The 21,683-nt window shown below is 44.8% G+C and overlaps 1 protein-coding gene across 2 annotated transcripts in view; it reads left to right on the top strand.

Moving 5' to 3' along the window:
- The window catches only part of dym (dymeclin), an 82,909-nt gene that overhangs the window by 31,207 nt on the left and 30,019 nt on the right, over positions 1-21,683 (top strand). For both annotated transcript variants that reach the window (XM_080847199.1, XM_080847198.1), the window contains exons 9-13: positions 9,770-9,955; positions 10,113-10,291; positions 11,613-11,738; positions 16,682-16,795; positions 16,886-16,980. In XM_080847199.1, coding sequence (XP_080703325.1) covers positions 9,770-9,955; positions 10,113-10,291; positions 11,613-11,738; positions 16,682-16,795; positions 16,886-16,980 — 700 coding nt within the window. The remainder of the gene's footprint in view (positions 1-9,769; positions 9,956-10,112; positions 10,292-11,612; positions 11,739-16,681; positions 16,796-16,885; positions 16,981-21,683) is intronic.

Here is a 21,683-nt window from a genome sequence, read left to right as displayed (position 1 = left end):
AGGGAGGGGTGGCGCAGACGCTGCAGAATGCCACGCAGGGTTCAGTGGGAGGTCACAGCCGCTCACCGGGATGGTTAGCACCAGTTGTGAAGACTCCTTAGAAAAATGTGCACTAACACACTGTTACACTAACACACTAGCATCACTGTGATTTATGTTCATGCCAGGTAAAGGTTGTAAAGGTGTGTCTATGGGAAGGGGGAGGATGAGCATGTTGGTGCTAATGCAGAGAAAGGGACGTGTGTGTGTGTGTGTGTGTGTGTGTGTGTGTGTGTGTGTGTGTGTGTGTGTGTGTGTGTGTGTGTGTGTGTCCACTGAGAGTTGGGATGTCCACAATGGACATGGAGACAACGTGTCTATTTTCTCAGTGCTCATCACTGAATGTAAACTCTCTCCCCGCTCACTATTCTCCTATCTACTATGCTCACTGTCTTCTCCCCTCTTTCTAATTTCTTGCTTTTGCATTCCTTCTTTGTCTCCAAGCCTCTCTTCTTTTCTTGCTCTTGCTCTTGCTCTCACTCTCCCTCCCTTCATTATCTCTCACTCCCTCCCTCCTTACCTCTTTCTCTGGCTTTCTCCTCAGCAACAGTGGCAGCCCCTCCCTCCCACGAGCCTCTCTGCAGACACAGACAGCTCCCACATACTGTGCTTGAGCTGTTATTATTTTATCCCTGCATTCTGGGGGATCTTTTCCATGGCCGCCACAGTCCAGCGTCTCCCACAGTCCCCCATAATTCAACTGCAGTCATCCAGCCACCACAGCTGCACTCTGACTGTAATTAAATGCAACTCAGTGGAAGCACAGAACCTCATCTTGCTTAATTATGAAGTTCCATGGTATCAGTTTACCAGTGCACCAATATCATACACAGCACGATAAGAACGGGCATCACAAGCAGAGAAATACATATGTCACATATGTTGTTCTATACATTCTTAATACCTTGTATCATAAGAGATGAGAGATAAGATAAGATAAACCTGTATTAATCCCCGGAAATGTAGGTGTAATAGCATCAAGGAGAGGTAAGAGTGGGTTACAAGGTAATAGGAATACAATATAAAAAAGTAAGGCTTTTGTGCTTCTACACCTTCCTTACTGTTATCAGCTGTAGCAGGCTATTGTGTGCTCCATTCACAAGCATAGCTTCCCCTTCTGGCACTGATAACTGGTCATCCTGCTGGAGGGCGACTGAAGACCCCTTTTTTTTCCCTATGTGTTGATTGGCCGCTGATCAAAAGAAGCCTATTGGCATTCAGACCGTGTGTTCTCCCACTCATCCTCTCAGGGAAGCAGGTACGGGGGCTTTGTGATCCAACCATCAGGAAGGAAGAACTTCCAGGGAACAGAGAAGACCTTGGAGAAAGCACGGAGCGTGCTGCAGTTCAGAGCCCTAAGCGAGCGAGCGAGCAAGGCCCAGCAAACCCCACATTCCACCTCTTTTGTGTGGACTGTTTGTTTCATTAGCGGCTGCTTGTGTTCCGTCACAAGCCCTGTGGCAGGGCTGGAGCAAGACCTTCACTGTCTAACCTTCTGATTCGTTACGTAACATGGCCAGAGATGGAAAGAGACAATTTGGGTGGTAGATGTGCAGGGACTCCAGAGCACGACACGCAGAGGGAGAGAGGGAGAGAGGAAGAGGGAGAGAGAGAGAGAGGAAAGAAATGTGTGTGAAGTGTTGGGGAAGGAAGACAAAGCAAATTGCCGACATTGGAGAGCAATTGGCAAAGAAAGGGAAAGCAAGCGTAGAGAGCGAGGGGTTTGGCCAATGGAGAGGCGGTCATGGGTTTCCCACAGATTAGCTCTCCTCTCTTTGTCGGCAGTAGACGCCTATCAGCAGGCCATCAGCAGACAGCTGTCTGTGCTGCCTGATTGATGCCCCTTTTCTGCCTAATCCCCCAGAGCCTGTGTGTCTGCAGTCCTCGCTCTCTCTCTTCCTCTCTCTCTCTCCCCTCCTACCCCCTTTCACTCTCTCCCTCCCTCGCTCCCTCCTTCCCTCCCTTCTCCCCTCCCTCCCTCCCTCCCTCCCTCCCTCCCTTGCACACAGACACACACACACACACACGCAACCAGAAGTCATGCTGTGGGAGGAAAATTGCTCTTGACTGTATTGGGAAGAATGCTGTCCCACTGTGGCTGAGACCCCCTGTGGTGGCCACTCTGCTGGTCATTAGTATCGAGTGCTGGCAGCCCTCTGAGGAGAGGAGAGGAGGAGAGGAGAGGAGGAGAGAAGAGGAGGCAAACTGGCTTGTGTTCCTCTCGTACAAAAGCAGACTGTCAGTGGGAGGCCTGGCTTGAGAGGACGAGAGAGATGTTTAACATTATTAGTGTTTATGATTTTGTCATGTGTTCTGGATAATGTAGTTTGGAGCCGTGCCCTGTGACTGGCTGGTTTTTGTTTTTTTGAGTGCTCTTTATTGTCACTCCATTAGACTAGCTTTTCGTAACTTTCTCTTCAAATTGCCAAAGTATTCCTCAATGCTGCGTCGCTCAGTGTTTCCTCATGCGTCTTCCCACAGTGTCCCTTTGGCATTCCCCCAGTGTGAGTGAAATGTTCTGCAAGCATTCTTTAGTTTCCGGAGTGTTCCTGCCTCCTTCCCTCAGTGCTCCCTCTGCATTGCCTGAGCACTATTATGGTGAGCTGTCCATATCACAAGAATCATCTGTGGTTACCACAGCATCCATAATTTGTACATGGAGAGGATACTATTCCCTCCTCAAGGACAGAACCCAGCTGGCAACAGGAGACGTGTGTCAGCGCAACACGCCAGGCTTGGTCAGGTCATGCTTTTCAGGATTTTTAAAATGAAAAACAGAATTCATCTGAATACGTTTGAAAATATGAAGAAAAACAGTGATGTGTGTTGAGTTGGATGTGACATCACACATACACACACACACGTCTATACCCTGTGACATCTAAGACAATATGGCAGACAATGTCTCCTTAATGTTATATTGAGGGAAATAACTTTTTCCTTAGCCCACAACTAAGGTTTATGAAAAGTGTATTCTTGTGTGTGTGGTCTGAGCTCCATTGTGTGTGTGTATGTTCTACCTTCCACTTAGATGCCCGTACACACACACACACACACACACACAAAGCGTACTAATCTTTAATTTGTCTCCCATTTTCCCTTGGCCTTTGAGACAAATGGAAGATTTGGAGCCGCCTGATGACAGTGCAGAGTCTGTGGCTGGCTTAGATAGAGCTTAGATATACACACGGGTTAGGGGTTCCTCAAACTTGGCTACTCATCAGTGCTTACTCATCAAAAAGGGTCTATTTCCTAACTGGCTTTCTGCTGTGGGCTTAGGTTCTCATGGATTGAGTTGTTTACCATACAGAGTCGGTATGTATTTTTGAAGATGCTGTTTTGTGTGGAAAGGGGCTTTGGACACCATCACAGAGTTAGTGTTGCACCTGAGTACTGTTAGTGTTGCTTAACCTTGTGATGTGGGTTCAGAAATGACAGTGAGTATTTAGTTTACTGTCCGCAGACATTGAGTCCTTGGCAGAGAAAATGAGGTAGTTGGCATATCTGAATAGTATTTTAGAGGATTTCTGTGGCTGTGAGCTAGATGTAGTGTCTGATTGTATTAGCCCCGTCCTGGCTGTCTTCATACCATCACACACTCATAAATCCTGCAGTTGAGCGGCCTGCTCGGAGCGCCTCTTGCCCCGTGTCTGACCCCATGCACAGGAAGAGGGTGTGTTGCATTCTACTGGAGAGTACAAGCAAGACCTGAATGAGAGGATCGGAACAGAAAGACGCCACAGCCCCAAGCACTTTCCCCACTCCTCCTCTCCTATGCTTCATTTCTCACTCTTATGCATTTTACTCTGCCTTGCCCCCCCCCCCCCCCTTTTCTCACTGGCTCTCTCCAGCTCTTTTTCTGTTTCCATTTCCTTCTATTTCTCTCTCTCTCTCTCTGCCTCTCCCTCTTTCTCTACTGTGTATAGTCACAGTGCAGGAAGTGCTGCAGTCCCTGACTTGGCCATTCCTCCTCAGCATTTTTCCCTCAACCATAACTCCGCTTCCTGTCCTGAATCAGAGCCATGTTGTCATTGGCAGCCCTGTGCTGTGAGCTATGCCCCGACAACAGGCTATGGCTCTCTGTCAGGCACACACGCACAGGTCCACCCCTCATCACACACATTTACAATGCTTTCAGAAAGTATTCAGACCCTGTCACTTTTTTCACATTTTGTGACGTTGAAGCCTTATGCGAAAATTATTTAAATATATCTATCTGTGCTCAATACCCCATGATGAAGCAAAAACAAATGTATTAAAAAGGAACAACTGAAATCAAAGTATTCTGACCATTTACACAACACTTAGTTGAGGCACCTTTGGCAGCATTTACAGCCTCAGGTCTTCTTAGATGTGAAGTGATAAGCTTTGCACACCTCAGTTTGGGGATTTTCTGCCATTCTTCTCTGCAGATCCCCTTAAGCTGTCCGGTTGGATGGGACCATCAGTAAACAGCCATTTTCAGGTCTATCCAGAGAGGTTCGATTGGATTCAGCCCTTCAGTATGAGCTCCAACTGGGCCACTTAAGGACATTCACAGTGTTGTGCCAAATCCGATCCTGCGTTGTCTTTGCTGTGTGCGTAGGGGTCTTTGTCCTATTCGAACCTTCGGCCCAGCCTGAAATCCTGAGTGCTGTGGACCAGGTTAAAGGATATCTCTGTACTTTGGTCAGGGTTGAGGGAAAGCTGAACGGGGCAGTCACCCACTCCCTGCTGGTGAAAAACAGCCCAACAGCATGATGCTGCCACCGCCATAATTAACCGTTGGGATGGTATAGGGCAAGTGATGGCAGTGTCTGGTTTCCTCTGGACATGACATGTAGAATTGAGGCCAAACAGTTCAATCTAGGTTATCAGACCAAAGAATATGGTTTCTCACAGTCTAAGTGACCTTTAGGTGTTTTTCTGCAAACTTCAATTGGTCTCTCCTGTCTTTCACTGAGGAGAGGTTTCCGTCTGGACACTCTACAACACTCCACTGATCTGGGCTTTGTGGCATTGAAGGTTGTTCTTTTGGACGTTTCTCCCATCTCCACACAGGATCTCTGGAGCTCATCCTGAGGGACCATCCAGTTTGTGGTCGCCTCTATTACCAAGGCCTTTTTACACCGATTGCTCAGTTTGGCTGGGAGACCAGCTCAAGAGTCCTGGTTGCTCCAAACTTCTTTCATTGAAGAACTATGGAGGCCACTCTGCTCTTGGGACCATTCAGTGCAGCAGAGTTTGTGTAGCCTTCACCAGACTTGTGCCTTGGCACAATCCTGTATCTGAGCTCTGCAGGCAGTTCTTTCCACTTCAAGGCTTGGTTTTTGCCCTGATATGCATTGCCAGCTGTGAGACATTATATAGCAAGGTGTGTGCCTTTCCAAATCCTGTCCAAACAATTGAATTTACCTCAGGTGGACTCCAATCAACATCTCATGATGATCAAGAGAAATGGGAGGCATCTGAGCTCAATTTTAAATGTGATAGCGAAGGGTCTGACTACTTATGTGTCAAGGTTGACGGATCCCCATTCACTTTGAATGGGGTGACGTCATCTGTTGCCGAACTGAATTGTGGCTGCGTTGGGTTCCGTTGGGTTCCATTGCGTTGCATGCGTTGCTTGCGGCAAGAGTTTAAAAATGTTCAACTTTTCGAGAGGCAACGCATGTGTCAGCCAATCAAATTGCCTTTCATGCAAACACGACAGCACCGGCTCTAGCCAATCAGATCGCTTTTATGGCCACGTCTCAAGAGCGCGAAGCTCTAAAAAAAAAAAAGATGGCCAGATGGACCAAACTCTGTTGATGTTCGTATTTGTACCTAAAATTAGTTTGTTCGAATTTTTTTGGCTTAGATTTTTTTAAAGTTACAGAGAAATAGACTGTACAATGTAAAAAAAAAAAAAAAAAAACATTATTGTAACTGAAAAATACGTCTGAGAGGATTGCGAGGTGTCTGAGCCACCTATCTAGAGATTTTTTTGTATGTCTGTGTGTGTGTGAGGGGGACTTGTTCTTGTGTGTATATAGTTTGTGTGTGTGTGAGGGGGACTTGTTCTTGTGCGTATATAGTTTGTGTGTGTGTGTGTGTGTGTGTGTGAGTTTGTGTGTGTGTGAGGGGGATTTGTTATTGTGTGTATATAGTTTGTGTGTCTGTGAGGGGGACTTGTTATTGTGCGGATATAGTTTGTGTGTGTGTGAGGGGGACTTGTTCTTGTGTGTATATAGTTTGTGTGTGTGTGAGGGGGACTTGTTCTTGTGCGTATATAGTTTGTGTGTGTGTGTGTGTGTGTGAGTTTGTGTGTGTGAGGGGGATTTGTTATTGTGCGTATATAGTTTGTGTGTGTGTGAGGGGGACTTGTTATTGTGCGGATATAGTTTGTGTGTGTGTGAGGGGGACTTGTTCTTGTGTGTATATAGTTTGTGTGTGTGTGTGCGTGTGAGGGGGACTTGTTCTTGTGAGTATTAGGGGTGGGAATCTCTTGGCACCACACGATTCGATTCGAAATCGATTCAGAGGTCAACGATTCGATTTTAAATCGATTATCGATTTTAAATCGATTTTGTAATAAAAAAAAAAACACATCCATTTTATGTTGAAATGCAAGCTGCATCGACTATTGCATTGCTCATATAAAGTCAAAATTGTGACCATTAAAAGCTTTTTCTCTAATAAAGCAAATAGAGAAGGTAATTCATCTGTTGATTTTCTTTAATTATCAAACACAAAGTAGGAAGTGATTTAAGACTCTGAGTTGCAAACTCAAATGATTTAATAGCCGAAATGCATCGATAATCGTTTTATCGGTTTCGAATTGATAATCGATAATCAATCGATAATTGCATTTCAACATAAAATGGATGTGTAAAAAACGGTTATCAATTCTAAACCGATAAAACGATTATCAATCCATTTCGACTTTTAAAACATTCGAGTTTGCTACTCAGATTCTTTGCTACACTTCCTACTTTGTGTTTGATAATTAAAGAAAATCAACAGATGAATTACCTTCTCTATTTTTTATTAGAGAAAAAGCTTTTCCTTGTCACAATATTGACTTTCTATGAACAATCCAATAATCGATGCAGCTTGCATTTCAACATAAAATGGATGTTTTTTTTTTTTGTTTTTTTTTTACAAAATCGATTATGAACTTTTCTGAATCGAGAGAGAATCGTTTTAGAGAGAATCGAGAAAAATCGAATAATCGATTTTTTTTCCCACCCCTAGTGTATATAGTTTGTGTGTGTGTGAGGGGGACTTGTTCTTGTGTGTATATAGTTTGTGTGTGTGTGTGTGTGTGTGTGTGTGTGTGTGTGTGTGTGTGTGTGTGTGTGTGTGTGTGTGAGGGGGACTTGTTCTTGTGCGTATTTAGTTTGTGAGTGTGTGCATGTCTGGGTGAAAAGGGGAGAGGGGCTGTTTGAGAGCTTTAGTCTAGGATGAGTGGACAGACATCATGTCGCCTGTGTGGGCATGTCTGTGCACTCAGTTTATGTAAACCAGTGAAGGTCAGTGTCCCTGGCTCCTGCTCCAGCTCGTCCTGCTCCTCCTCTTGGGTCCTGGGCGCTCTCTGGAAGGCTCCGCTCTGGCCCTCCTCCTCCTCCAGCCTCAGCTGAAGGCTCGCTGGCCCATCACAGTTCATCTTTCAACACAGAACAACTGGCTAATCACATTCTGACTTCACCCACTGTCAAACGAGCCAGTGCTGAATTTGCATCGATCAGCGCCAGAGAGAGACAGCCTGCCCCCCTCCCCTCCCTCCCTCCCCGGCGTACACTTTCTGCCTCTCCATCATCAGACAGAGCTTGTGACCTGGCATGGGTGCTGTCACCATGGCGATAAGTCAGCGTGCCCTCTTACCGTTATCTGTCTCGCGCCGCTGAATTAATGACAACCAAGGAAAATCATAATCATTCTTCCTCTCACTGCCATTACACACACATATTCAGGATACCTGTCTGTGCTCTGGTTCAGAGCGCCAGCTATTAATAATCAACTCTGCATGGCTCCAGCCAGCATATGGAAGGAGGGAGGGAGGGAGGGAGGGTGAGAAAGAGGGTGAGAAAGAGGGTGAGAGAGAGAGAGAGAGAGAGAGAGGAAGGGACGGACGGAGGGAGGGTGAGTGAGAGAGAAGGAGGTGCAGAGAGAGAGATATAGAGAGAAGGAGGGAGGGAGGGTGAGAGAGAGAAGGAGGTGCAGAGAGAGATAGAAAAGGAGGGAGGGTGAGAGAGAAAGAGAGAGAAGGAGCGAGGAGGATTACTGTGAACCATGACGTCATCAGGATGTTATTCTACCATAGGGTGGCCTGTGCCAGGCTATACTGCTGAGTGGAAGATGGCACATTATGTGACATAAAACAGGCTAAAAACAGCACTGCTGCATATGCCCCTGTAGATCTGTCTGACTGTCCACTTGGGCTCTCTAACATTTCTAACAGTACTATAGGGGAGGACCTCTCTCACATTCCTCTCCTAGGGAAAAGCCTTCAGTCTTGATAGTTTTGGAGAGGAATCGGTGCCCAATTCTGAATGTAACATTCATGTTATGTGATTGTGTCCTAAAACTGATTGTGTCCTAAAACTGATTGTGTCCTAAAACTGATTGTGTCCTAAAACTGATGTGTTGTAAGCAGGTAGGGTGACTGTTTGTTATGGTTTGTGGGCGGCAGAGTGCCCTGTGAGTCCCGTTGGGCAATATTAATGAATGCTGATGGCATCCTACATCTGCAGCCACCAGGCTGGCGGGGCCCCAGTCACTCAGTGGGAGTATGACCGTTCAAAGAGGAGGAAGCTGGGAGGGATTTAGCTGTGGTCCTCATGTCTCGTTGTGGGTTAGTGTTGCACTGGCCTGGGTTTCAAACAGTGCAGAGACGGCATTTAGTTTTTGTGTTAAGTCATAGGAAGGGAGCCAGACAAAGACTGTGTGTGTGTGTGTGTGTGTGTGTGTGTGTGTGTGTGTGTGCGAGTGTGTGAGTGTGTGAGAGTGAGTGTGGGAAGAGAAAGTGAGTGAGTGACGGGGCCAGTCAGGAAGTGTTCATGGCTGTATGTTGGTGTGTAGAGCTGTATTCAATTGACTGGTGCTGGTGAGGGGAAAAGATCAGAGGTCAGTCTCCCTTATCTCCACTGTGCTCCGCTGACCACAGCCTGCATCATTATATAATACACACACACACACACACACACACACACACACACACACACACACACACACACACACACACACTTTGACCACAGTCGAAGGGACCCTGAGCCTGGCGCTGCTGATGCTGGACTTTCTTTAAATGCCGTCTGTTTATCCGGGAACGCTGAGTCTTCTGGACACTGGGTCTCCACGGCCAGCCGCAGGTCATTAGGAATGGAGACAGACGTCAGACTCAAACCACACACACACACACACACACACACACACATTTAGTGGGCCCTGGCAAAACTGTTGTTTAATGCCCTCTAGATGGAGCTGTAGATGCACTGAGCCCTAACTCAGTGGTGTCCCCCTCTCTTAATCAGAGCCTGGATCAACTTCAGTAAAGAGAGTCAGTGTAGGTTTAGTGATCAGGAGAGCTCAGCCACTCTGGCTGTACATGCCTGCCCACCCGTTCTAGGGAAGCCCCCTCTCCCTCCATCATCTTTTCCAGTTTCTATGTATTTAAGCACACTTTATTCTCAATGTTAATTAAACCACCGGCATTAGTATCTTACTTTACAATGTGAAAAATATCTCAACACTGTGTGTGTGTTTCTCCCAGGCGGCCTGTGGACTGTGTTCACACTGGGTGGAGCCGGGAGCAAACCTGGGCTGGACCAGGAACAGAACCCTCTGCCGCTGTCCAATCAGAGCCTGCTCCTTCTGCTCGTGCTCGCTAATCTGACCGACGGTCCAGACCACCCTAACGGCTACAGGCAAGCGGTCACGTGCTTCAAAAACACACAAGGTGAGTCCCCTGGATCTCCCATAGTTTCATCTATGTTTATGTTTGCATTCACAGACAGCTCTTGTCCTTGTACATACACAACAAACACACACATTAGCGGCATGCCCTGATTGAAAAATGAAGTGTTCTGATTATGCGTGTTTGTGTTTTGTTGTAGACACGTCGTCCATCCCGTCACCACAGCCCCACACCTTCCAGATCAACTTCAACAGTCTGTACACGGCGCTTTGTGAGCAGCAGAAGTCCGACCAGGCCACACTGCTGCTCTACACACTCCTGCACCAGAATCAGAACATGAGAACCTACATGTTGTCCCGCACAGACATGGAGAACCTGGTGAGAACACGCGTACTCAACCCCACCTCCACACCGGCCTTTCTTCTCTACCCCTCTGTTAAAGGAAACACTCCCTCCACCTCATATCCGCGAGCCTTTCATATCTGCCGATCCGAGGGAGGGGTAGGTGTCCTGTCCAGGGAGGGGTAGGTGTCCTGTCCAGGGAGGGGTAGGTGTCCTGTCCAGGAAGGGGTAGGTGTCCTGTCCAGGAAGGGGTAGGTGTCCTGTCCAGGAAGGGGTAGGTGTCCTGTCCAGGGAGGGGTAGGTGTCCTGTCAAGAGAGGGGTAGGTGTCCTGTCCTACAAATGAATCTCTGCCTCTCTCATGAAGAAATGATTAGCATCATTAAATAACGCCTCACTGGCCAGGTGAACTGTGTGGCCTGATCTGAGTGTCGGGGCCAGGAAGAGGGCCAGTATATGGCTATGGGCTGAGAGTGGGGGTCAGGTAGAGTAGAGGGCCAGTAAATGGCTATGGGCTGAAGTGGGTCATGTATGCTGGTTTGTCCATGACATGAGACCAGGCTGAAGACTGGGGGATTCTGGATAAGGACAATGGCAGACTTCCTACCCCTGAAGAGGAAGCTTTTTTCCCCCTTTCTTCTCTGCTTCATCACAGATTGGACTGTTTGAGTTGATATACGTCAAGCCAGTGGATAATCTCACAGACCATATGGAATGCAACGTGTTATAGCAGATCATGATACAGTGTATGCAGTGAATTACAATGGATATTTGTAAAACCACTCTCGCAAAATATAACATTCTTATGGCAAAGCCAATCAAATGTACTGTCAAGCTCTATTAGTCTTTACACATGCAAACAGCCTAGTTTAGTAGTAGTTTAAGTAATGTATACTGTTATAGTCTCAATCCCATCCTGTAAATAGATGTATAGCATGGCTTGGACTTCTTCAGTTTACACAGTTTATTTTGAGTATTCTTGTTTTCCATTCTTGAAGGTTTTATGTCTGCGTACGCTTCTTTTTCTGCCTTGGCCTTAAAATAGTGCCTTTAGTCATCGTATTTAACCTATCACCGACATCAGTAAACAGCCACTCAAAGCAACTGTCAACAAGATAAGTATGTTGTCTGGAGTACTGAATCTACATTTCCAAGAACCAAAATAAGACGTGGTCTTGGGAAAAGGCATACATGGAAGTTCAATTCTCACAACATGGTTTAAAGTGATGAGTTTCATAATGTTGTACAGACACAAATACGATGCCTGTTTGTGAATCTGTTTATTAAATGTAATAATTTTGGAGCTTAAAAAATTCATTCCCATATGAAATATATTGCTGGCTACTCTTCTTCCCACAGGTCATACCTATTTTAGAGATCCTCTACCATGTGGAGGACAGAAACTCCCACCATGTGTACATGGCCCTCATCATCCTCCTCATCCTCACTGAGGAGGACTCATTCAACCGCTCTATCCACGAAGTGGTATGTATTCACAACCATATGCACACGTACACACACTCTCACCATTGCTGTCTGTATTTCATTTCATTGTATTCCATCTATATAACGCCAGTAACAGTTGAAATCGTCTCTAGGCGCTTTACTGAGCCTAGAGCCTGCACAGCCTTGAGCAAGCACAAAGAGGAGTAGGGCAAGGGAAGGGAGGAGTAAAATGGGGTCATCTTCCTGTTCTAAAATGTCCTGATGGGCTCTTTTGGTTTTCAAAAGATCTATTTTGCTGTAGTGTGGAATGGGAAATATGTGATTGTAAGCAATTTGTGGAAGAATTATTCAACCAGGACATTGAGTAAGTGATTTTTAGGCCCCTTCATAATCATAAAATCATAATCATAATTGTTTGATGTTCAGGGTCACTTGTCATTTTGAAGGGCCTCCTGATTTTTTTATTTTTTTTATTTAAATGTTTTACTTTTATACACAGACACATACTTTCACAGACACAAAAACAAAAGGAGGGGGGGGCGGGGGGTGCTGCAGTGTTCTTACTTGGGGTTTTATATCATTTGAGTCCTCACAAAGTCCAAAGGGCCCTGAGTGTCACCAGGCCTCTCCGTTGGGTCCAGAATTAGGGCAGCCTGCTCCATGGCAAGTATGTCCATAAACTCATTTTTCCAGTGGTCCATGTTAAAGCAGTTGTTCTTGCGTTCTTTCCAATTCAAGAGAATAGTCCGCTTTGCCACTAGGAATGCTAGAGACAGTACATGTTGTGTTTTCCTTGCTTGTAATCCTTCTATCCCATTTCCAAGCAGGCACACAATTGGGCAAGGGGTAATCCATATATTAAACGTTAAGTTCAAGATATTAACAATGTCCTGCCAAAATTGCTTAACAGCAGGACAATTCCACAACATATGTGCCAGTGTCCCCACCGAGCCGCAACCATGCCAGCACTTATTTGACACAGAAGGGTCTATTTTATTCACTGTTTCTGGAGTCATGTAGGCTCTATGGATTATTTTTAGCTGGATCAATTTGTATCTAACACATTTTGAACTTGTGGTGCTCTTTCTAAGTGCTGCATTCCATTGTGACTCGGAGATGGGCATTCCCAGGTCACGTTCCCATTTACTTTTTATAGGTATATTTACACATGGTTTCACTTTGAAGGGCCTCCTGATTGATTATTTTCTTTTCTATTTCCATGAAAGTGCTAGTCTGTGTTTAAATGATGTGTGTTCTGGATTTAGATGGACAATGAGCTGTCTCTCTGAGGCTCGACTGTCTTCATGATCTCCTAGCACTCCGTTTTTGACGTCTGAACTTCCCATGGCCTGGCTCATACTCGTTCCTCTCTCTACAGGCACAGCCAATTAGGTTAGGAGAGCGGAATTGGTAGTTTGCATGCAAAACCCTTGCGACTGGTAACTAAAATCAATGTAGTAGTGTGGCAAAGCCAGCTACCTCAGTAACCTAACCATGAACAAAAACATCTCAACAGTGATGTTCAGTGAAGAAACCAAATAAATAAATGAAGCTAGACAAACATTGAGCAGTCCACTGTGTAGCCTTGTAACGATTTATGCTAGCTAGCAAGCTCGATGTGCCTAGTTAATCTTACCAGTCCATGAAAGGAAAGGGGTTCCTTGATGTGCTGTTTCGTTGGCTGGCGAGTCTGATGTTTGTAATGAGCCAAACTAGAAGGAGGTCAGTTTGTTTGTTGAAGCTGTGTTCCGAATGCAGGCTGGAAGACTGACTACTCCTTCTGCTCTCCTTGCAGGGTTAGCTCTGTTGCTCCTGCTGATTACAAGTTAACTAGCAGACTTATATAGCAGCTGTTCACACTAACATTAAGTTAACTTGTTTACCCGCTTAGCTGTGCTCGCTGCTGTAAGAGTTTGGTGCAGGAGCCATGACTCCACATGGAGAGAGCTGGCATGTAGAGCGGACAGCATAAGAGGAGTAAGTCAGTGCGGGCACATGATGGCAGCACTCCGATCCTATCCGATTCTCTCCATGGGGTCTCCATGGGGGGTTAACTGCTCTATCTCAAAGCACATGGAAGTGACAAAACTAGATCAGTTCAAATCAAATGCGGAATGTTTACATCTGCTACCGTTGATTATACAGTAAATACGATGTGAAATTAAACAAAACCGTTGATTATACAGTAAATACGTTGTGAAATGAAACAAAAACACACCACAGTTAAAGTTGTATTAGTATTGATTGATTCACATCGATATGAATGGATTACATGACTAACAACGGGTGGAAAAGTAATATGAAAATATTTGTTCACTGAATTAGCACGTTCTGTCCCAAACAGTTGCGTTCCAGTTTCTAAGTTTCAGTTTCGCTTTCAGTATTTCAACGTGAATGAGAGGGAGCACAAGAACTGAGCGTCTAGCAGCGTTTATCATATCATATACATTATATATGATGCATGTATATGTCTGTGGGCACGATCTCAAGCACGTGCAAAAGTTGTTGTTGTCCAATTTGAATCAGATACGAGAGACACATGCGCGCCCAGTCCAATTACCAGCGGAATCGAATCGTGTGTCCAGGGGTTTACATCGGAGTCCAGTCGGACTCAAGTCGGACACAATTAATCTAGTTCTGGGGAGACACATGTGTCCAATATCCAATTTAAATCGGACTGAAATCGGAAATTGGACACATGTGTCCACACTGAGTGAGTGAACAATAGGTGATATTGAGTTGTGTTGGCCAGCACAGGAAGTAGTCCAGATGAACTCAGGTTACAGGAAGTGATTGGCTTATGTTTCACAGTAAGAGTTCCTGATGAAATCACACAGGGAATGCATTCATCTATGGAGCTCCAATTTTACCTATTACATTCAAATATATTTGAACCGAAATACAACTGAATAGTTGTATAACTGAACGTTTTTTCCCCTGTATGTATAAATCAGTTTAGCCCGTTGGCTGGACTTTATTTAGTGTGTGTGGTATGTGAGAGTTGTGATACTTTGGAGTCAAGCATTTCCATTTTTGGAGGCATGTAGGCAGCAGGTTGCCAATATAATGTATTCGGTTAGACAAAAGCAATGATTGTCATGACATAATCTGTTGGAACACTCAAACGGTAGGCTCCTACCACATCTGGAGTACAGGCTACTGTATGGACCATGGTCATGGTGAGGTTGGGATATTTAATTCATTTTGTGTTTTGCATATTATTGTTCATTAAAACAACATTAAAAACAAGTATACAGCATGAAACATTTAAGATTTGAATTGACGAATGTAATTAGCTAACAAATACGTTAATGGCTTAATTACCATGCTGCATACTCAAAGCTATTTCAACGCTCTAGAGACAGGCTAGAGCATTTACATTACATTTAATCATTAAGCAGTCGCTTTTATCCATAGATAAAGCAATAAAACTATTTTATCCAAACAATAAATACTACTTTACATAAAAAGTGCAGGAATGTAACTACTGTAAGATGAGATGGCATTAGAGGAAAGATAAGGAGAGGAAGAGGAAGGGAGAGGAGACGTCACTTATTTTAACACCGGTCACGGCCCTGTTCCTGGATATGTTGATGTTTTTGCAGCAGTCAGATCCTCAGACTAAGCTCCAGTCTGGCGGGTGCAGACGATGCCCCTCTTGTTTCAGTAGGCACGTACCACGTGTCCTCTGGGACACCTCCCTCTCCACACAGATATGGGACGCTGTCTGTGGTCATGGTTATAGAATAGCTGTAGCCTGACTCAAGTTATGTCTGTCAGCAGCTAACGTCGCCGCGTATTGTCTAAAAAGAGCTAGGTCAGAGTGACATAGATGTGACTACATTTTTGTCAGATGTGTTTTGATTTGCTTTTTTGCCTGCTTCTGTTTTGTTGTCTGGCTAAGTATTTAGTAACCGTAAATATGTCTCTGCTTATCTATGCGTGGTGCGAGAGTGGGAGACTCTCCAGGGGTTCTCTGTGGACAGCCAGAGAAATCAGTTGTTATTAAATATTCACCTCAGTGGGGGTAGTGACTATTTCCATCCTTCTCTTTCCTCCTGTGCTGGTGCCTCCTGTCCTGAGTAGCCAGTATATGCTCATTTTGGCAAAACACACAGAGATCCATGTCTTAATTACCTGCCAGCAGCACTGTGTTTTTAGCACTGTGTGCTAAGCGCTACTAGAACTCATAAAGATACCATTGACATTTTAGCAAGACACTCAGCAGTAAATATTATGGATATGGCTATTGTTGTTCCACACTTTTCACGTTTTGCACAAACAAACGTAGGTTTTGGTACACATGGCACTGTGTGTAGGAGTATTGTACAGACATGTGTGTGTGTGTGTGTGTGTGCGTGTTCACAATGCTCTTTGCCCAGTAAGTCACTACACCCTCAGGCCGCTGACCTTGCCTCAGTATCTCTTCATGTTGTAGTGTATGCAACACACTCCCCCTCCATACTCCAGTTCTTCTTGGTGAGAGTGTTTTCTTTGTCTTGTTTCTGTTTTTAGAATGTTTTGATAGGATATTTTCATGGATCGGTTTTTACTGTTAATTAGGCCTAAAGGATTGTTTAAGTCAGAGCGTCTCTCTCTCCACCCAGTGTCGCCCGAGCGTCACTGTTCCTCTCAGTCTGTCTCTCACTTATGATCACCCATTAACCTCCATCAAATGGTGAGTGCTGCTTAGGAGTCACTGACCTCTGAAATGCCACTACACTTCATTTTATGAGTGTGTACTCAACTCATGTTGTACGGACTTGATCTGTTAATGTCCATAAATGCTGCTGTTAAAAGGTCATACTCAGAAAAGGTTATTGTAGATGCACAGGAGCCCCACTTGGTTGTGGAGAGACTTACCATAGGGAGTACAGTGTGGTCTTGTTTTTCCATAGGGCTGGACTGCTCTGAAGTACAACTTTCATGTTTCAATGCCTCCTTTCCCATTAAATGTAACTCTTGCTCTGTTTGTTTCACAGGTATTAAAGAACATTACCTGGTACACAGAACGCACCTTGACGGAGATCTCGTTGGGCAGTTTACTGATTCTGGTGGTGATCCGGACCATCCAGTTTAACATGACCCGGACCAGGGTAAGGAGCTCCCTCTGGAGAGAAATGATAGTTATGTTGGTCAGACTGTACTGTTGTACAGTTTTGACATGTGGTGCTTTTGCCTTGCAGGATAAATATCTCCACACCAACTGTCTGGCCGCCCTGGCCAACATGTCAGCCCAGTTCCGCTGTCTGCATCAGTACGCCGCCCAGCGCATCATCAGGTAAGTCTTGCACACTCATACACCATAGACACTACGACACAGAGGCCTGTACATGCACAGTGTATGCATCCTTACACACACACACACAGACACACACACACACACACACACACACACACACACACACACACACACACACACACACACATTCTTTCATTCACACAACATCATGCTGGCACACATGCACATAAAAACACACTAATGATGGCAGAGAACATCGCGCCAGGCGCCGGTCTGCACGGTTTGAACTGAGGTTTCTGTGGTGGTCAGAAACCTGCCAAACACACAGCAGAGGAAAAGTCTCTGCACAATGAAACGACAATGAGGAGGAAAAACTGTGGCTCCCTTAATTATGATAATAATGTCATTTATGTTGCATTTCTCTTATTTAGTTTCCCAGCAGGGCCCTATTTTAAGCCAGTACAGAATGTTAAGTGGTGGTCTGGTTGGGGCGGTTTTGTAAGAGTTGGGGGGATAGTACATTTTGTTTATTGTTCTCTGGCCTTCCCTCCCTTACCACAAAGCCTGAGCTATTGTGCCTGGGAGAAACCCAGAGGCCAGGATGAGCTTGTAGCATGGCAATCCACCGTGATTAGGGCCAGTGTGGAGCTGGGAGAGAGAGAGAGAGAGGGAGAGAGAGAGAGGGAGAGAGAGAGAGAGAGAGAGACCTACACATCCAGCTCACTGGGCCTGACCCATCCCACTCCGCCAACTCCTCCGTACTTCTCTCCTATCTGCTCAGTTCAGTTAAACCTGAAACAAAGCATCCGTGTGCCTTTGGCACCTCAAATAAAATACAAAGCTCACAGGAAGTTCAGTCTGTGTAAAACTCATGTTGATTTATTCAAGAGTTACATAACTCGTGGCTTATGGTTCCGTCTTGGCTTTTCTGACATCCATTTTTCTTTTTTTCTTTTTTTTTACGAAACCAATAATCCAACTCCATCTTGCCTGAAACTGGCCAAACTCTATCACACCATTTCACTGGCGTGTCAGAAACTCTGTCCACATCACCAGGAACCACTCCCACACACATAGCAACATGTTGTGTGTGCCGCTGCCCTAGCAACAGACCCTGGAACAGAGGTTATTGCTCTGCGTCAGTCTCACGGACTAGCTACTTAGCTTGGCAACTTAGTCTCCCATCCATGCCAGCAGCTGTGTTGTAAATGTCTGTGTGTTAATCTGTAAAGGTTAGCGTGCCTGGTTATAAGTCACAGCTTGTTCTTGGTTATGGTTTAAATTCCGCATTAGGGTGAAGGTTTGTGATTAGATTGACCTAATTTGCCTTTACCTTTCATCAGAACCAAACAATGTTTTAGATCTGTGTTTTTCTCTCCCTTTGTCTGTCTGCTTTCATCCATTTCAAGGCCTTTTGCATCGCCAAAACAGACCATGAAGTGGATTGAATATGGGATACTAAAGAGCTGAAACTACTCAGTCTGTCACTGTCATTTTGCTCTTTGTGGCTCCATAAAGTGACTGTTTCATTGTCAGCAGCCACAATAGACAGCGTGGGCTGAAATGGTGGTGTGACTCCCAGTGAGAGCTGGCAGGGGGGAATGACCTCATCTTTAAATGCAAACGTAAGAGCCTGCTCAGACAACCCCAAATGGAGTGTTAACACAAAGCTGCCCAGCCGAGAGAAATCTCCCTACTTCCTCCCTCTCCTATCCCTCTTGCTCAGGTGGGCATAGGCATGGGGGTGCCAGGGCCCCTCAACTGCATCAGCATCAGCATGTTCTCGAGTAGATTTCACAAAGTCAGGGTTCATATCCACAATGGTTGACGATATCATATACTTAGACTTCACCAATCCACATGAAACTTGCCATGATAGGAGCCCCACGTGGTGGTGCCCATAGGTGGGCTTGTCCCTTTGTGCTTGCACCCCCTGAAACGGGATAGGCTCAAATTACTTTTTGGGCAAAAGCTTGACAGCTGTGTCACCAAAACGTATACATTCTTTATGGCAAGTCTAGTAGGCGCAAGGCCCTTGCTCATTATGACTCATTTGTGGAGTAGCGCTACCTAATGCACAATGTTCAATGCAAAAATCTAGCGGTTCACTAGCCAATATCTTGTCGATTCTTGCCAATATCTTGTGATGTAAAGGTTCAAAGTTCACAAAAGCTGCATCACTACCACACACCATATTTTGTTACATTTTGTACATGTATAAAAATATCTCAGGAACCACTTAAGCAAAAATGTGGACATTTGATATGCTTATATGAATATGATGTGCTACACAACGAAATGGTTACCTATGGCCAATTAAAATTCAGCAGCTAATACTGGCGTATAGAAGCTATTAACAAACACATTTCATACAGATCGTCCATAAGATGTCTCTACAGCAAGTTACATGTTTTTCTCTGTTCCTCTGATATGGCTTGGTCTATCTTCACTTTTCATTTTGGCAGAACATTTGCTACTTGGTGCTACTTGGAGCAGTTTGTTCTTGGAGCCCAATAACGTTTTTTTTTTTTTTTTAATTCCAGATAATATACGTCGAGGTGTTAGTTGATCCCATTAGGAATGGGCAGAAGTCTTCTCTCTTGGCATGACGCTAAACCACTCATTAATAGAAACACATGCGCCAACACTACTGAGCATTCATTCAGATCTGAAACACCTGCACTAACTACCCTACTGAGCATTCATTCAGATCATAAAGAGCCTCGGCCACCTAAGGGAGGTTGCAGGCTGAGAAGCACTGAAGGATGAGATAAGGGGCCGGGATGTTCCACGTTAGGGAGGACTGGATAGAGATATGTATGCGTGCACAGACGGTCATAGTGTTACTGCTTCACACCCATTTTGTGGATGGCCAACAGTCACAAAGTATAGTTTCTTATTTATTTGGGAACCAAGGGATCTTTCCTATTTAATGCTGTTTCAGTCGGCAGTTCAGATCTTGGTTTATTGATTCAAAATTTTGAAAAAGTTACTATAAGAATAACATTTATATTGTAACTAAGATTTCAATTTAAAAATGTACCGTATTAAAGCAACTTAATATTTCATGCTTTATTATACATTCAAATCTTGTTGAAAATGTGTCTACGAAATATGATGTAGTGTTTAAGGTAATTTATCTGTAAATCCATCCATTGTCTTTGTATTACAATGCATGATGCAGAAAGAAAGATCATATCTTGGCAACTCTTCGATAATATGAAACTTGCTATATGGACTCAGGTTCCCTCCCTGAGGTGGTGCCAAAATGTTGCACCATTTGACCACTAGGGGCAATGTAACCAAGGCAAAAGATTTTTTGCCTACGCCAAGGCAAAATAAAAATATTGTTAAAAAAAGTTCCTGTTTGAAAAAGAACCAACCCACATGAAATATTCCAACATGTTCCAGATGCAGTGAACCATATTTGTTGTAGTTTCTGAAATTAACATTTTTGTGATCAGTAAAGGCCTAATGTATCAAATATGATACAAAAAAACCATCATATATGTACATGAGCAGTTTTTTTTGTAATAAGGTCCAATATACACTTCATCTTAAAGAAGAAGTCTTTTTTTGGTGTGAGTTAAATTACACAAATATATATTATTATTTCCTATATATTTACTAATACTGTTTTCATTTCCTAGTCTCCTACTTTATGTGGTGTTCATATTGTGAACCACAATGTGGTATGTCTAGTTTTTTCCTGTATTATGGCTTTAATTTGTAGCAGAGTCATACCTTTGGATTCTTCGGTGCATCAGTGCATCTCTGTGCCTGTGCCAGTGTGCCGTGAGAGAAGGATCAACACCAAACTACACAAACTGTTAGTTTATGATTTTGGGACTCTGCTGATTTACACAAAGCCTGAAGCAGCTCTGCATCCAACTTGAGTGTTTTGTTCGGCGGTGGCGGCTATGATTTCTGGGAAAGTTGAGCGGTGTGGCTGACTTGTTATTGGGGAAGGCTCTGTGAGCAGGCCTGTGGGGCCCATCAGTACTGCAGCACTGAATGTGAGTTGGCCTGTCTCGTAATGACTCCAAGCTGCCTGAGGAATCCCCTTCCTGTGGGCAGAGCAGCCGTTCCTTTTGAAATATGAATGGCCAACTTTGTTAGTCATAAAGCCCAATGAATCAAGACCACACACTCTGATGGCTGTGTGTGTGTGTGTGTGTGTGTGTGTGTGTGGACAGTCAGTGCTCCCTTTATCTGTTCTTTCTCACTGCCCGTCATGGGTCCTCCGAGCCACATACAAGTCTGCACTGTTGTCCTTTACCTCTCCCTCTCTCTCTCCTTCTCTCATCATCCCTGTTTTTTTCCTCTCGCGTGTTGTTTCGGCGACCACAGGAAGATGGAAAAAAAAAACATGTTTCTTGCGGCTGTGGGCTGTCCCCGGTGCTTTATGAGTAATAGTGCCGCATGGTTGGTTCTGGGTCTTGGGCCCTGGGCTCTCTCTCTCTCTCTACTGTGCAAACCCAAGTGTCCGCTTTTTTCTGGAGCATGAGGTGAGGTCAGAGGCATCTACCGGCTTAAGCCCAGCAAAGGCACTCTAATGCCCAGGATGTACAGCCGCCCCACCGGCCTGGCTGTCTGAGGTCATGTATGACATGGAAGTCATGGAAATATCATGGAATGCCCTCACGTTATGAGACGTCTTGCGCCAGTGACGTCACTTCCTTTGCTTCCGTAGTAGCGTAGCATGAGTTCTGCACAGGGGTGTGCTGCGTGGATGAGAGCTC

The sequence above is a fragment of the Sprattus sprattus genome (genome assembly GCF_963457725.1).
Source record: "Sprattus sprattus genome assembly, chromosome: 11".
NCBI lineage: Eukaryota > Metazoa > Chordata > Actinopteri > Clupeiformes > Clupeidae > Sprattus > Sprattus sprattus.
Note: the sequence above shows the minus strand (reverse complement) of the source record. Positions and strands in the feature narration are given on the sequence as shown.